At 43.5% G+C, this 15391-nt stretch overlaps 1 protein-coding gene across 1 annotated transcript in view; it reads right to left on the minus strand.

The window, feature by feature from the left end:
- CACNA1E (calcium voltage-gated channel subunit alpha1 E) overlaps nucleotides 1-15391 on the minus strand; it is a 382346-nt gene that overhangs the window by 38871 nt on the left and 328084 nt on the right. The window contains exons 27-34 of the mRNA XM_042925223.1: nucleotides 11758-11769; nucleotides 9994-10090; nucleotides 7664-7824; nucleotides 7011-7148; nucleotides 5975-6176; nucleotides 5000-5164; nucleotides 4215-4325; nucleotides 252-335 (exon numbers count right to left, since the gene is read on the minus strand). Coding sequence (XP_042781157.1) covers nucleotides 252-335; nucleotides 4215-4325; nucleotides 5000-5164; nucleotides 5975-6176; nucleotides 7011-7148; nucleotides 7664-7824; nucleotides 9994-10090; nucleotides 11758-11769 — 970 coding nt within the window. The remainder of the gene's footprint in view (nucleotides 1-251; nucleotides 336-4214; nucleotides 4326-4999; nucleotides 5165-5974; nucleotides 6177-7010; nucleotides 7149-7663; nucleotides 7825-9993; nucleotides 10091-11757; nucleotides 11770-15391) is intronic.

Genomic DNA, 15391 nt, shown 5'->3' on the forward strand with positions numbered 1-15391 from the left:
TCACCCCATTAAGTAGCTGCTTTTTGAGTCACGCAAATGAAACAGAACCTTCCATGAGATCCAGTCAGTGCCCTCCAATGTTTGCATTTTCTGGTGGATGCTCAGGAGTGAGGAAATGAACTCCCAACACCAAGAGGGCTACACATTTGGCTGGATGAGTTAAAAATGGGCTGTAGGCACAGAAGGTTTTTTTTTTTTTTTTTTGCTATTCCAGGGCCAAGCTTAAAGACAAGGATGTATGAGCCACTCACCTTGCTGTCTGTCAGAATGATTTCTGTGATACTGCCAATCACGGTGATAAAGTCAAAGATATTCCAGGTATCTCGAAAATAGTTCTGCCATGTGAATTCGGTCATGGGAGCATCAGAAAAAGGAGGAAAAGAAATGGTGAAGAGACACCTTTCATTACGTAAGTTTGTAACTTGGAATTAAAACTTGTCAGTTCATGTACAAGGTCATCCTAACTTTGACTTCAGTTTCCTATGTCTAATCGGAAATGCTATTTCTCCTTTACTGATTTGGGCATTTCTCATTTGGGAAGCAGTCTCATCACTACTTGAAGACCTTGTTTTTGAATCTGTCACTAAAAAGCTACATAAAAATATGTAAGAAAGAGATTTGTGGCCAAGAACATTATAAAGTCCAAAAAAAGGCAAGATCATTGTCACCCATAAGGCAATAAAATTATTTACAATATCACTCTAAGGCTTTCTACAACTTTAAGTCATCTATATTATACCATGTGATTCTATAAATATACAGTTCTGACTTTCAACTATTAATAAAAATCACAGAGATGTTCTAAGTGATTAAAGGTCAAAGATGTGCCAAAAATCTCCTCCTAACTCCACGGGGCAATAGGACAAACAAGACTTCATCTTTCCCCTCTTTCTCTGCTTTATTACAGCTTTTGAGTAATAAAATGAGTGTATTGAAGGAAATGGAGGAGAAATAAAGGACCTGGAAGATGCACCAGCCATGTAACACTCTGCTTAACAGAGAGAGGAGGCTTTCCTCCTATCTCCAGTGCTCAGGTGAACACAGACCTTGGACTACATTCCTTAAAAGAAACAGAATACTTGGGTTTCCAAAGTCACTGGCTTGTCCTTGGGCAGCACCTCCCATAGGAGACTCTCAGAGCACAGCTGAAGTTAACTCCCCTACCCTCACAATGAGCATTAATGAATTTTATGACATGTCCCAGATATGGGGTAGTCCCTTGGCATTCTTTCAGTTCATTTTTGTCTCCCACAGATCCTACAGGTATGTCAAGATCAATATCTTATGTTCATAAAACACTCAGTGGCAGGAGTGGCAAGAAGAATCAGCAGAGACATGCAGTTGGGAGAGCAAAGGAGTGTGGTAAGAGCAAAGCTACCTTTATTGAGCACCTTCTCAGGACTAGAACCTAAGGACCTTGGGTACATTGCCTAACTGGGTATACACAATAAAGTATATAAACCTCTAAGATAGCTATTGTGATCCTCGTTTTGAAAGACAAAACTAAGGCTTAGAGAGGCTCATCTGCTGGGCATGTAGAGAAACAGGCTACACAGCCTCACAAACTCACTTTCCATGAAGAGTACCTACTTCCTCAGGAATTGAACTAAGTTGAGTCTCCGAGTTCATAATTTCTCAGGGCTCTACTATTCCCAACCTGGAGTGAGCTTCTTGATCTTAGGCCCTCATACAGTAGAGAGAACACGACTCTAGGTCTTAGAGGACAGAAGCTCTGGATTCCAGGTGAAGGAGCTTTAGTGTAGTGTAGACTAGTAGATTCTTGTGGACAGATCATGGGCTTTCAAGTCAGATTAGACCAGGATCTGAATGCTGGCTCTGCCTTTTAGTAACCTTGGGCAAAGTACTGAATTTTCACGAGCCCTAACCCATCCATACAAGAAACTGTATCACCTATCTAAAAGAGCTGTTATAAGGCTAAAATGAATACTTAATATGGCAAACAATATATGTTCATTCTCTCCCTCTTTCTTCTTCTTCCTTTTTTATTCCCATCCTACTTTCCAATTCTACTGCCTTTTATTGGGTCATCTTCTTTTTAAGTTTATTTATTTTTCATTTTGAGAGAGAGAGAGAGAAAGAGAGAGAGAGAGAGAGAGAGAGAGAGAGAATATGAGAATGAGAGGCGCAGGGGACAGAGAGAAAGGGAGAGAGAATCCCAAGCAGGCTCTGCACTGCTTTGAGCCCAACATGGGACTCAAACCCACAAACCATGAGATCATGACCTGAGCCAAAATCAAGAGTCAGATGCTTACATGACTGAGCCACCCAGGTGCCCCTATTGTGTCATCTTTAAAAAAGCTATACCAGGGGCGCCTGGGTGGCTCAGTCGGTTAAGCGTCCGACTTCAGCTCAGGTCACGATCTCGCGGTCCGTGAGTTCGAGCCCCGCGTCGGGCTCTGGGCTGATGGCTCAGAGCTTGGAGCCTGCTTCCGATTCTGTGTCTCCCTCTCTCTCTGCCCCTCCCCCGTTCATGCTCTGTCTCTCTCTGTCTCAAAAATAAATAAATGTTAAAAAAAAATTAAAAAAAAAAGCTATACCATTTTTCTGAACTTCAATTTCCTCATTTAAATGAACAACATCGACAATGATAATGATGGCATCTGCCATGTGTATTTCAGAGTCACTGGGAAGATCTAACAAAATAGTATACATTAGGATATTCTGGAAACCTAGAGTACTATATCAGTGTAAAGACTTGTTTGGACCTAATGTGCCTTTTAACGGGTGAAAATGCCTCTAGACCTTGAATAAAAATATGGAGGTGAGGGTGGGAAGGAGGCAGACTCTGGGGCCAGTCTAGTTAAGCTTGTAAGTATGTATTCAGCATTCACCATAATTAACACACAGTTGGGGACTTAAGTCACAGACAATGTCAATAGTACATGCAAGTAATCAAGATGCATAGAAAAACTTTCCCTGTTGTGGCACCAGCTTCTCCCTCACTCTGCTCACCCTGCTCACGGCTAGACTGTATTATAAAGGCATCTTTGTTGGTGGCAGTTTCTTTTTACTTTTTTATTTCCTCAAGTCTCAAAATACTCAAAGGGGAGTCAAGCAAACAACAATAGAGCCACCTGCAATGGGTTCTCTTCAACTCCACTCCCCAAACCATCAAGTTAATGACTTTTCAAAGACCCATCAGGAGACCAAAAGCAGCCCCTACAATCAACACTCACAATTATCAGGCCCAGCCCAGAGTCCCTGCTAAAACCGCTACCAGACAAGCCCGTTTTCAGATAATAAGCAAAGTTTCTTTTCTTGCAGGGAAAGCCACATACACACACAATTTGAAATGGTAGCTCACACACTAAATAAGTGTGAAACAGCTGTCAAGTGGGTTTATCTGCATCCCACTGATCTCACTGTAAACGCTGAAGCAAGGAGGGGGGGTGCAGAGAGAATTATTTTGTTTATAGGACACTGAAGCAAAGGGCTAGGTTTGCTTAACACTGTTGAGAGTAGATGCAAGAATGTGCCAAGCAATTATAATTAATAGTTGAAGAAAAGTAAAAGACTCATACAAGAAAAACTCATCCCAATCCCCCTCAAACCTAATTCCAGTATACCTACCTATCAACCTCTCTCTCCCTCCCTCTCTCTCCCTCCACGCCCCCTCTTTCACACACACACACACACACACACACACACACACACACTTTAAAGGTCATTAGCCTTTGTAAACTTAAGCAATAAACATTTATTTTTGTAGGCAGAAATTACGCTTCATGTAACTAACGGGAGGAGGACAATTAGGTAAAATCTAGCATCTGCTATGTTTGAGGCTAAGAGGGACAGGTATTTTCCCATATGAATTATAAAATCTCATACCTTTTACCAATAAACAAACACTCAAGGCTTATTAGTCCAATCTTTGTTTGGTTCCTATCAACAAATAAATTGTAGTTCTAGCAAGACCCAATGACTGTCACCCCTAAGCCACTGACAGAACCTGAAAGGACCAGAACTGATGGCTAGATGAGTTTGGAGCTGGGGATCCTTTGCCCTTTCTCCTAACACCCTCACACATCCTCTTGTCTTTATGGCAGTTTATTGAGAGTTGAAACAGGCCCACAATTAGGTCAGGTGAACCATTTTTGGAATAGCGGTAACCACCCCCCTTCCAACAAAGGCTGGGAATGCATCCAAAAGGAAGGGAAGACAAGTGTGATGCTGGGATAAATGCCATGACATACCAAGAAGCCAAACGCGATGATCTTTAGGACACATTCCAGAGAAAACACCATGGTGAAGGCAATATTCAGGTACTTCAGGGCCAGTTCATAGGTACAGGGAGCAGAGTAGTACTGCCAAGAAGAGAAAAGAGGAGAAAAAGAATCAAACCCTTAAGGTAAGGGGGTTATTCTTTGTCACTGAGGCTGGCCATCTCTCATTCCTGCCCTTGGGGGACACTCTGGTGTGTGGTGTCAGAGGAGAGACGTGCATCGAGTGCTGGAGAGAAGGACGATGGATCCCATGTAGCAGAACAAAACAAAACAGAGGAGAGCACAGACCATGCCTAGCTGTGGCTACTTATTAGCAAAATAGCCAGTCTTCCTAGAGGTGAAGGTGGGCAGGATAGAAACATTTTCTGGAGTTAATTACTTTACCAGTTTTTATTAAATAAGATCAAACCTCTTCCAACACTCCTTTAGAACCCCATGATCACCTAGATCACACATTTCCACTCTTGTCTGAATCTGACTGAATCTGACTGCCATCAGCATCTCTGGTCCTGGGAGCTACTGTACTTCTTTGCTACAATGTGTCTCACTGCATTTTGTTCTAAAGATCCAGAAGCTGGGCTGTTGAATGGGACAAGATCAAAAAGAGATTCCACAGTGTTAAAGGAGGTAAGGAGGCAACAGACTTGAATGCTGGAGTGTCTGCCCAGTGTCTTGAGTGCACATGTAATTGCTCTGTGAGGGAACGGGCCCCAAGGCTCAGTCTCCTGAATGCCTGCAAGCCACCACCCCCTCACCTTCATCATCAGCACGACGGTGTTCAAGGCGATCATGGCCATAATGGTGTACTCAAAGGACGGCGACACCACGAAGTGCCAGACGCGGTACTGGAAGGTATGCCTGTTCTGCGGCATGTAGCGGGTGAGAGGTTTGGCACTGATGGCGAAGTCGATGCACGCCCTCTGAAGGAAAGTCACAGCTATTAGCTCAAACTCAAGTTCCCTAAACCTTGCACATTGGTGGGCTCTCTGTTAGGTGGCTAGAAAAACAGGACAGTGTATGAAAACAAAGATAGGGCTAGACAAGCAAAAGGAAAGATGGCAACAGGGATTATGTAGACAAAACTACAGGTGCATGGTCACTTTAACTGTACACAGCACTGGGATATCATATGGGATATGGACTTTATGGTTCCTAGTAATGTCCTTTTACACAGCCTGTGGCTGAGATGATTAGGCAGGAAGCCTTACCTGATGCTCTCGGTCAGAAGTAAAACGATCTCCCTACGCATTCCCCGAGCACTTTATTTGTATTTCTCTCATAGTCTCTAACAGTCTCTGGTTCCTTTCCATTACAAAAATAATGAGCTCGACAATGTGCCAGAACTATGCTTGTTACTGGAAAAGCAGCAATAAGCAAGTCATATTCCCTATCCTTATAGCAAATACATGCCACAGAGGGACAGAGCCAGGTACGCAAATGTCTTAATGTTGTAAATTTGGCACACATCTTTTACTACCACCTCTAGACTACTCACGGCATAAGGGTAGGGACTACATCTTAAACCTTCCAGTTCTCTGTGCCTCATGCCTAAGTCTTAAAAGAGCTGATTCTTAAAAAAATGTTTACTTAATGACTGAATAATTAATCTTTCCCATCTCTTTGTCCTTTTTCATAAAGTCAAGAAAATTCAGTCCTCCTTCCTACCACTGCTGTCCAAGAGCCCTTTCGGGAGCCCCTGCTGTCCCATGCTCTAGACCACTTATTTTTACCTCGTTCTTCTCCAGGCTGCACTCCTCCATCATCTTGTCTCCTTGCTCCTGGAAGGTGATGATGATGAGAGCCACAAAGATATTGACAAAGAAGAAAGGGAAGACCACAAAGTAGACCACGTAAAAGATGGACATCTCCATGCGGTTGCTGCGGCTTGGTCCTCGGTCTTCCTCTGTCACATCAACAGAATGCTGTAAGACTCTGTAGGGACAGAATGAGGGGGCTTGGATGGTGGATGGAAATCTTGGCAGTGGCTCTGAATCAAGGCTTCATTAAGAGATGTGCCACCTATTATATTTTCTTATATGACTTCTTTGACTTTGCAGATCCACCATAATTTTTAGGGTCCATAATCAAGGTGGTGAAGATCCAGTGACCCCAGATCCACTGCTTTTTCTATGCCCTGTTCCATCATGCATCCAACTGCTAAACAACAGAGTGACATTAGTCTATAGCTTAGGTTGTCATATTCAATACCAAGAGACCCCTGGACTTCCTGGCATACTGCCAACTAGAGTATGCTGCCACCAGAAAGTGGGGTCTTAATAATTGCCAAGTCTCTGAAAAATCAGACATTAGCAGCCTAAGAAACTGCATTCTGTTGTCTTCTTCATAGAGGTGTGACCACAGAAAGTGTCTCTGAGTCTTCCAACTCATTCTTAACCCTCAATCCCAAGGTGAAGGGCCAACGTGGAGGATAAATGTATTCAAAACAGTCCCCAGGGAATTCTTCTAAGGGGTGCAGAGCCATTCAAAACTCATTTGCTCTACAAGAGTCAGATGACTCCACTCAACTCAATTGGCTAAAACAAGAAGAGTTTCAAACATCTCTGACTTTGTTATCTCCCTTTTGATTTTTGCTTTAGGTTTTTTCATTCCTCCTCTCTTCCATCTCTCACCCACTCATAACCACTTACTTTCCCTGGTATAATAACAAAGGGTTAGCCTCATTCATCTTGAATAAGCTTCTCAAGGCAACCATGTGGCCCTATCCCAGCTCACAGACAAGCATGCCAACTCAAACCCATCACTCACTGAGGCCATCCTTCCCCTGTGGAGACAGTGAAGAGGGTCAGCAGGGCCCAGATAATGTTGTCGTAGTGGAATTCATGGCGCTTCCATTCCCGGCCTTTCACCTCCATCTTGTTTTTTTCATGATCTACATAATTGCCTCTAAAACAAGAGTACAAATGAAATAGGGCCTCTTCACTACAGCTCGTGGGAGAGTAAGGAAATTCTACAAACTTCAATCATGTGGCTAAGTCATAATCAGGATACAAATGCAAGGAAGAAAGCAGTGTATTATTAAAGGCAGTCTATCATTGCATAATAAAAGTGGTATTAGGTGCCCAGTAGACATGGAAGATGAAATCCTAATCCTTTTACTAGTCACCGTGCAACCTTGAGCAGTTTAAACTTCCTGAGCCTCAGCTTTCACATCTAGAGTATGTAAATGAAACCTATCTCAAAAGGTCACTGTAAAGATTGATAATGAAAAACAGTATGTAAAATGCCATGTACTGTGTGTGACACAAAAGTTTAGCAGTTTCCTATTTTGCCTTTTTTCCTAAAAGAAGAAATGAGAGATGGGTAAGAGAGAAAGAGAAGACCTATCTGTGGAGGGTTAAGTGGGCATCACTGGAACATGCTTTAGCAGAAAGTGAGTGGCTTATGCTGGCTGCACTTACATGCACTCCTTCTCTGTGTCCTTGGAACTGTCCGTGCAATAAAAGAACTTTCCCTTGAAGAGCTGAACTGCGATGACAGCGAAGATGAACATGAAGAGCTTGTAGACAATGAGTATGTTGAAGACATTCTTCAAGGAAGTCACCACGCAATCAAAGACAGCCTGCAAAGAGAAGTAAAGAGTACTGTATGTCCCTGGAATGGCCTGTGCATTTGCCTAGAGCGGAGCTAGAGCCACATCACCACCAGCCAGCCCCACTGAGAAGGTGCCTCAGGAGATATCACCTTACTAACAAGTGACCTCATGGGATTCAGAGGTGGCTTCCAAACTGGTCATCACTGCCAGGACCTACCACCTGGAAGGGCACATGTGCTCTGAAACTGAAAGTAAACCCCAAAGCAGTAGAGGCCAAAAGGCACCAGGCAGTGGTGGAAGTCCTTTGTGGGATCCCAATAGGTGTACTCCAGTTAGTGGGAGGCACAGAAATCTATCGCAGAAAGGATCTCTGAGAGCATTTAGCCCATTTTAGCCATTACATGGCTTGTCCCTAACCTTACATCTATTTGGTGGCCTTCTTAGATTTGGTTTATATATTGCATGCATATGGTTTTCTCTTTACCTTTCTAAATGGATCAGAGAGCGCGGTAAATTACACCTTTATTTTAGTGATAATTTGAATTAATCCATACATTCGATCAAAACATGTTCAATACTTCACATGTTCACATGTTCTCTAGCTTAAAGCCAGCTGTATTGGGGATGAGGAGTCAACAGGTGATGTAGGAAGGGATGGAGAGCAGCCTTCCCATAGAGAAGGGAGGACTGGGTGGATAGAATCAGACTGGTGCTTTGGTCACAAGCCTGGATGTCACTCTGCAGAATCCATTCTAGGCCCTGAGCTGTGGGGAGTTACACAGGAATTCGACACATTTCAAGCCATTTTTAGGTTATTTTCTAGGTTTTTAGGTTTAGCTCACTGGAGAGTTGAGCCCCATGGTGGGACTGCATTTGTGCAGTTGCCACATCGGTACAGTTGTTTCTTCACAGCGCTGGGTGACTATCGCTGGTTTAATTAGTTCAACACTGCGGGGTATGTGAGCGGCACGCAGCCTTGTAGAATCATCAGAGCCACCTACACTTCCCCCAGGTGATGGAGCTGCAGAGAAAGCAAGAAGCCAGCGCTTCCTAATTAAGTGGAATTAGCCAAGGCTGGGGTCGCATTCTCCAGCCTATTAACTAATCTAATTATGTGGTCTGCAATCTCCTTAGGACCCCAACATAGCTCAGAAGAGAAGAGACCGTTGGAGCCTGGGCTGCAGCTAACAACATTGGTTAAGGCCCCAGCCCCCTGGCGGTATTGTTGGGGTGGAGCAGAAAGGAATGAATATTTATGGACATGGACCGAGGCCTGGAACAATGCTGGGTCTATTACCAGGTACAAGGTTGTTGTAGTGAACAGTGTGCGTAGCCCCTGAAGACCATGCTCAGGCCTGGTGCTGTGGCTCACTCTGGCTGGCCATGTGGCCTGGGCATCAGGGAGTGGACCTCAGGGCTGTGAACCAGGCGTCCTGGCCTCCTCCCTCAGGGTGGCTAACTCTCACTCACAGGAATTCAGGAGGAAAAACTTTTTCCCCAGTGAGGCTTCAGCTTCTGTTCACAGCAGTATATGTGTGGGGGGAGGAGGGTTCAATGTGTTAGCCAACTGGACTGGAATGGTAAAGCACACCCTGCGGGCAGGAAGGCTCAGCCAGGGAAGAAGCCCCAGGAGGGTTGAGCAGGGAGACACTGGTTAGAAAGGAGGGGAATCAAGGTAATATACCTATGGAAGTGCAGGCCCTGGAAACAGGAAGAACTTAATCCATGTTAGCTCCTCCCCATTCTCTGCTTCTGCCAAAAATGACTATGTTCTTGGGCAAGTTGCTGACCTATCTGTACCTTAAAAATATGAAGGGGCAGGGCTAGTAAATCCTTTCCTTCTCTAGAATTACCCATCCCTGGTTACTCAGCATGACCTGCTGTTCGGCCACAACACAGTTAGAAGACTTCTGCTACTTCCATTTTGGTGTTCTGGGTCCACCTTAATGACACAGGGTGCTTTCTGGGTGACATGCCACAGCCAGATATGTATAAAATACCACCTGGGTCTGGACCCCCTCATAGATTTCTTGGCATGTTGGTTATTTTTCTTTTAAACAAAGACCTTTCACTCAGGCCGATGAAAGGACCCCAGTCCCTGTGTAAGCCAAAGGACTATTCTCAGAAATAATTCTCTGAAAGTAGGCTGACCATGGCTAAAGAAAAGATGGGAGAAGGGGACTCGGAAAACCTTACCTTGAGCTTGGGCAAGCGCTTGATGGTCTTCAGCGGCCTCAGAACTCGGAGCACCCTCAGAGATTTGATGGTCTTGATGTCCCGCCCCTTGTTAGTTCTGCAGGGGAGAGGCCCCCAGGGACCAGAAGACGGGGAGAAATGAAAGTGGCATTCACACTACCGCATTAACAACAAGGTAAAAGGGGGGATAGTGAGGCAAGAGGCCAGATATTGGGTCAGAGTAGACCCCCTTCAGGAAGACCCCACAAAAGATTCAATTCACTCCCTATTTTGAACACACTCTTATGCGCGTGTGCGTGCACACACACACACACTCATGTATATTCACACAGAAGAACACGTGAGCACGCACAAAGGCATCCATGTAATAAGTATTTTAATAAACACTTCCTCTCCCCAATGGCTAAAGTAATGCTGGTTATTAACACATTAGCAGAATGAGAATGGAAGAGAGATCGACTATGGAATATGACTGGTAACCCATTCTGGATCCCCATGGTGCCTGGTCTGGTGCTTCTTGAGTAGCAGGCTCTCAAATGATATTCGTTGAATGGACTGGGAACCCCTGGTTGAAAGCAAGTCTCATCAGAGGACTTAAGCTAGTCCTTTCCTTGACTCTACATTTGCCACCTTGGCAGAACTCATTAGTTCAGGGGAGAACAGGGTGAGGAAGGGCAGTAGGGACAGGACACCCCTGCTGTGTTGGCTGCCGCTTCCAGAGAAAGCATGTCACGTAGGCTTCCTGCCAGGACGCTGGCTCACACTACCTGCGGATGGCTGCCTCCTTCCGCGGTCCCTTCTCATCGGAGGTGCCCTATACCTAGCACAAGCTGCAGAGAGCCATACAGTTGGAGAAGGCCCAAACTCCAGTCCCTGCCCACCTTTTATCCTTGCCCTACAGCTAATGAGCTTCCCTATTCAGCCACTTGGAAATGTTTGCTCCTAATAGATAAAATATGCTTCCCTTTTTAGTTTTAGGAATGAAATGAATAAATCAACCTGCATTTCTCCCTCCACCCTTCTTATCCCCTGAGATCTTTACATTCAATTCACACAATTGCAATTTGTAAAAGACACAGATGGTAGGGAATGAGACTCTAAAGACTGAGCTCAGGCTCTGGTTCTTTCCTCATGTTGGCCCAGAGTACCATTACACCAACAGCCCGGGGAAATGGGATCCAGAGCATCAGATGGGAACTAAAGGGCTTCTGCCTGCCTTTTACCCTGTCCTTCTGCCATAGCCGGCATCCCCTCTGACAGGGAGATAAAAGATCATCTTCTTCCACAGAAGGCAAGGTAGGAAGAAGACATTTAATAGAATTCAAGGAATGTTGGCTTTGCTCAGAATGTGAATTTAAAGACCCTCTTAATGGCTGTAGGCCATGGCCTGTAAGCCACTTTTATTCCATTTGAACTCTTAATACAGATAATCCAAAAATATTGCATTATCAGGTCTTTTGCATCCAGGGGTTTTGTATATTTTATAAACTCTCTTACTGTATTACATTCATATAGCTACCTACCTAAAAAAGGCAACTTCTAAGACAAATACATACCTCAACCAATAAAAATGATCACTTTCCAAGAAGGCTTGGTGACTCCTCACTTTTGTTCTCTTGGTTGTCAGTGAGAACTTACCACTCGTATAAACTCACCGCTCCTTTCTCAACGAGCAGGCTCCTTCCCTCCCAACTGTACTTGCACCCTCCTCCAAGCCCACTTCCCGTATTCTTTACTTCAAAGAAAAGAGAAAACAATATTTACCCCAAGGCATTCCTATGGAGGATCCAAGCAGAAAGCAGTTTAAAAAAAAAAAAAAAAAAAAGGAGGAGGGGTGGAGAGAAGGAAACAGTTAGAAAACTTCAGGGAGGACAGGGAACCTTACAGCGACAGGGAATTGGACAAGCACAGGCCCAGGAGATCCCGCTTACAGCCTTGGCACTTGCAGAGTCCACACGCTTTGTGAAAGGAAGGGCCAGCGCACCATTTGCTCCACACCCCCCTCTCCAACCTGGAAAGGCAAAGGCTCTTTGCAAGCACTAGTGAAGCTGCCTCTAACCAGATGGCATTCCCCACAATGTGCTTTCTTTCATGGAGCCCAGTCTATTGATGTTTTCTAAATATAGCCTTTTACTTCCTTAGTAGTCTTCAGACAAACTCAATTTCCAGGGAATTTATAAGAAACCAGGAGAGAGGAATTACTCCTCTGCTCTGGGCCAGAAACTCTATTGGGAAAGGCATATCCTGCCATAGTGGTGTATCTATGCTTATGAAGGAGTTCATTTGCAGTGGGGTACACAGTCACTCTGTCAGGGATAGCATGACCTCCTCAAAAGCACAGATGAGCAACACCCTAAAACCACTTCAAAATATAGGGGAAAGCATAGTCTTCAAGGTCCTGATGTCACACAGAGGATGGCTTTGATAAATTAAATGACCGACTGTCTATCATGAGTTTTTGCTGTGCAGCTTGAAGAAAAATCATCCCAGCTCTATTTTGAGGCTTTCCAATAACAAAAAGGGTGAGAGCATAAATATGTAATACTTAAGATAGAAATAATGAGAGCCAACTTTCTGAATATTAATTCTTGGCTAGACTCTATGCTAAGAACTTTTAGTGTGACTCTTTATTTAGACTTTCTAATAACTTTAGGACATAGGAATGACTATCCCCAAGACTATATGATGGTTGGAGCTCTTGCTCTGAACCAGTAAACCTCTGCAGCAGGTTTTGGTTCCAAGCTCTGTCAAACAGCTCACCAAATTCTAGACCTGGAAAAGGCCCCTGAAATACACTTAATTGCAAAGGAAACTGCATCCCCAGGAAGATGTGCCTTGCATAAGATCACTAAATAAGTGAGCCACAGTGCCACTGGTGAACCTGTCTGCAGCCATGTAGAACTGTCTAGAATTCAGGCTGCAGTTCTTAGTTGCTGGTTGCTCTAAACGGCACTTTTTCTCCTTTCTTAATTTTTTTTAATGTATCACAAACCTGGGTTACATCACTATATGTCACGAGCAAAGACTTCTAATCATTATTTTACTTGGTAAATGATGTCATATTGAAAATTACATTAATTTTCAATATAATTGACACACTAATGTTTATTTGGGAATTAAACCCAAGGTTTTATAAATCTTACATTGCTCATGTGATGCCCTCTGAGTGTTCAGAAGGCAAAGATAATATCTTCCCCTGAGCTATAACAGTGTCTTCTCATACACGAGCCTGGACTCACGGTGGATTGGTCCAACACACCTGTATCCACTCATATAACAGCACTGATGGAGTCCTTAGCATATGTCAGGTACTCTTCTAGGTGTGGGTTTACCACCGTAAATAAAACAATTGAGGTCCCTAGCTTCTTGAAAGTTACCAAGTCTAGTAGGGAGAACAGACCTCAAGTAAACAAGCAAACAAAAGTATAATTTTAAGCTACGTGCCATGGAAAAATGTAATCACTTGATTGAAAATTTCACCAAAACAACTACATAGGTCACCTTCCTTTCCCTAGGCTACATTCATCTTAAGGAAAAGCTTAGGGAGACTCTTCCATATCCCTAAAATGAGATAACAGAGTAGGATCAATGGATGGGCAGGTGATTTAGGGTCACACACTCCAGGCTTTTACCTGTTGCTTAGCCCAGGTCCTCAACTCTGAGACCTTTATGTCCAGTAGCATCTGAACGGGTTCTCAGAGGTTCATACTCACAGATGCCCATTTTATGAAGGAAGGCCCCAAATTTCTTGCTCTTCCCACACACCTGGATAAAGGACAGAATTTGTTCTCTATAATTAATTTTGCTCCAGGATCCTAGTAAAATATTCTGCTACGGAACAAAGAGCATCTCTGACCCATTGCTCGTATGATGTGTGTGTCTCTTGTTTTGGACAATGGGGTTCCTTAACAGCACACTCTGATCTCAACAACTGATTGTAGCCGCCAATATACAGCAGGGGTTGGGAGAGAGATTTGTCCCCTCCTGACTCCCACAGAGTTGAGCCAGGGATAGTAATAAGACAGAGGCCCAAAGCAAAATAAAGATTAGTCATTGCTCTCCACATTGTTCAAACAGGAGGAGCCACTCAGGCTCAGATTTTGAGCGGTTGAAGAAAAGCACACTCGCTTCTCAGTTTTGTTAACATATGTTCAGCACTGATTTGAAAACTGCCATTTGAAATGAAAAGAATACTGGATAACAAAGCCACAGAATCCAGAAAGGTCTCAACAACTTAGCACCAATATTAATTTTAACATTAATTAAAACATATCATAATTTACACATACACTAGGCTAAAGTACCTTTACCAAAGTCATGCATACAAGTTATTTAAGCCATTATCAAAGCTAACAAGATTGTAAGGAAAATGTTTTATCAAACCAGGGGACAAACTCTTAAAGCACTTTAAACTGAGGCACATTATTTTTGAAATAATTCATGTGCTTTTTTACAAATCATTTAAATATAATCATTTGATAACACTTTGTTAGTCTTTGCTACTCCATGTATAATCAGAATTTTTTTTTATACTGCCTAGCTAATTACTGAAATTTATCAGGTCTAAAAATTAACTCTAATGTTAAAATTTGAGGATAATTTCACATGGTAGGATGTACTGGTCCCACCTTAATTGGGACTCATTTGGGCCACCTGTTTTCCCCACGCCTTTCCTACTTATTTGGTAAGTTGCTGGCTGCTCTCCAGGAAAAAAAAAAGTCACATTTCTCTTACATCTCATCAGTAAAAGATGAGACTTTTCCAGCTCAATTGTCCAGTTGCCCTCCAGATCTTTCATGCATAATTACCCATCATTCACTGTAATTTCACTCTTCAGTTTCCAGCGCCCTCCCTTCCAACCCTTTCTCAAAGGACATGTTCTCAAAGTGATTTCTGCAAGGAACCACTCTTTCCATGGGGGGCAGAGTCGGGGTCTGAAGAGCTCTTCCTCCTTAAGTGGAATAGCCTTCTGCCCTCCCCCATGAGTCCCAGAGAGAACAGCACAGGGATTTGAGGGAATCTCTTGCATGAGAAGGAGCCTCCAGGCTTGCTGGAGTGTAAGGCGGGGAGAGGAGGTCACACTGTGAGGAGCCTTGAGCCTTGCTAAAGTGTCTGGGACTATTATTTGGTAGGCAATAATAACTAAAATTTAATATGCACTTGCTAAGTATTTGGCACTATATCAGACACTGAATATATTTTATCTTGTCTCTCACAAGACCAAAACACAGTTATTTTTAATTCCCGCTATGGATGAGGAAATAGAGACAGTTAAGGCAGCGAATAATTCGTCATGCTGGGATTCAGAACTAAGTCAGGCTCTGAAATCTACGTCCTTATTTGTGATGTTACAGTGCTTTTTCAGATGGGAATCACAGGGGGTTTTAACCAAAGAAGG

This window comes from Panthera leo, chromosome F3 (genome assembly GCF_018350215.1).
Source record: "Panthera leo isolate Ple1 chromosome F3, P.leo_Ple1_pat1.1, whole genome shotgun sequence".
Lineage (NCBI taxonomy): Eukaryota > Metazoa > Chordata > Mammalia > Carnivora > Felidae > Panthera > Panthera leo.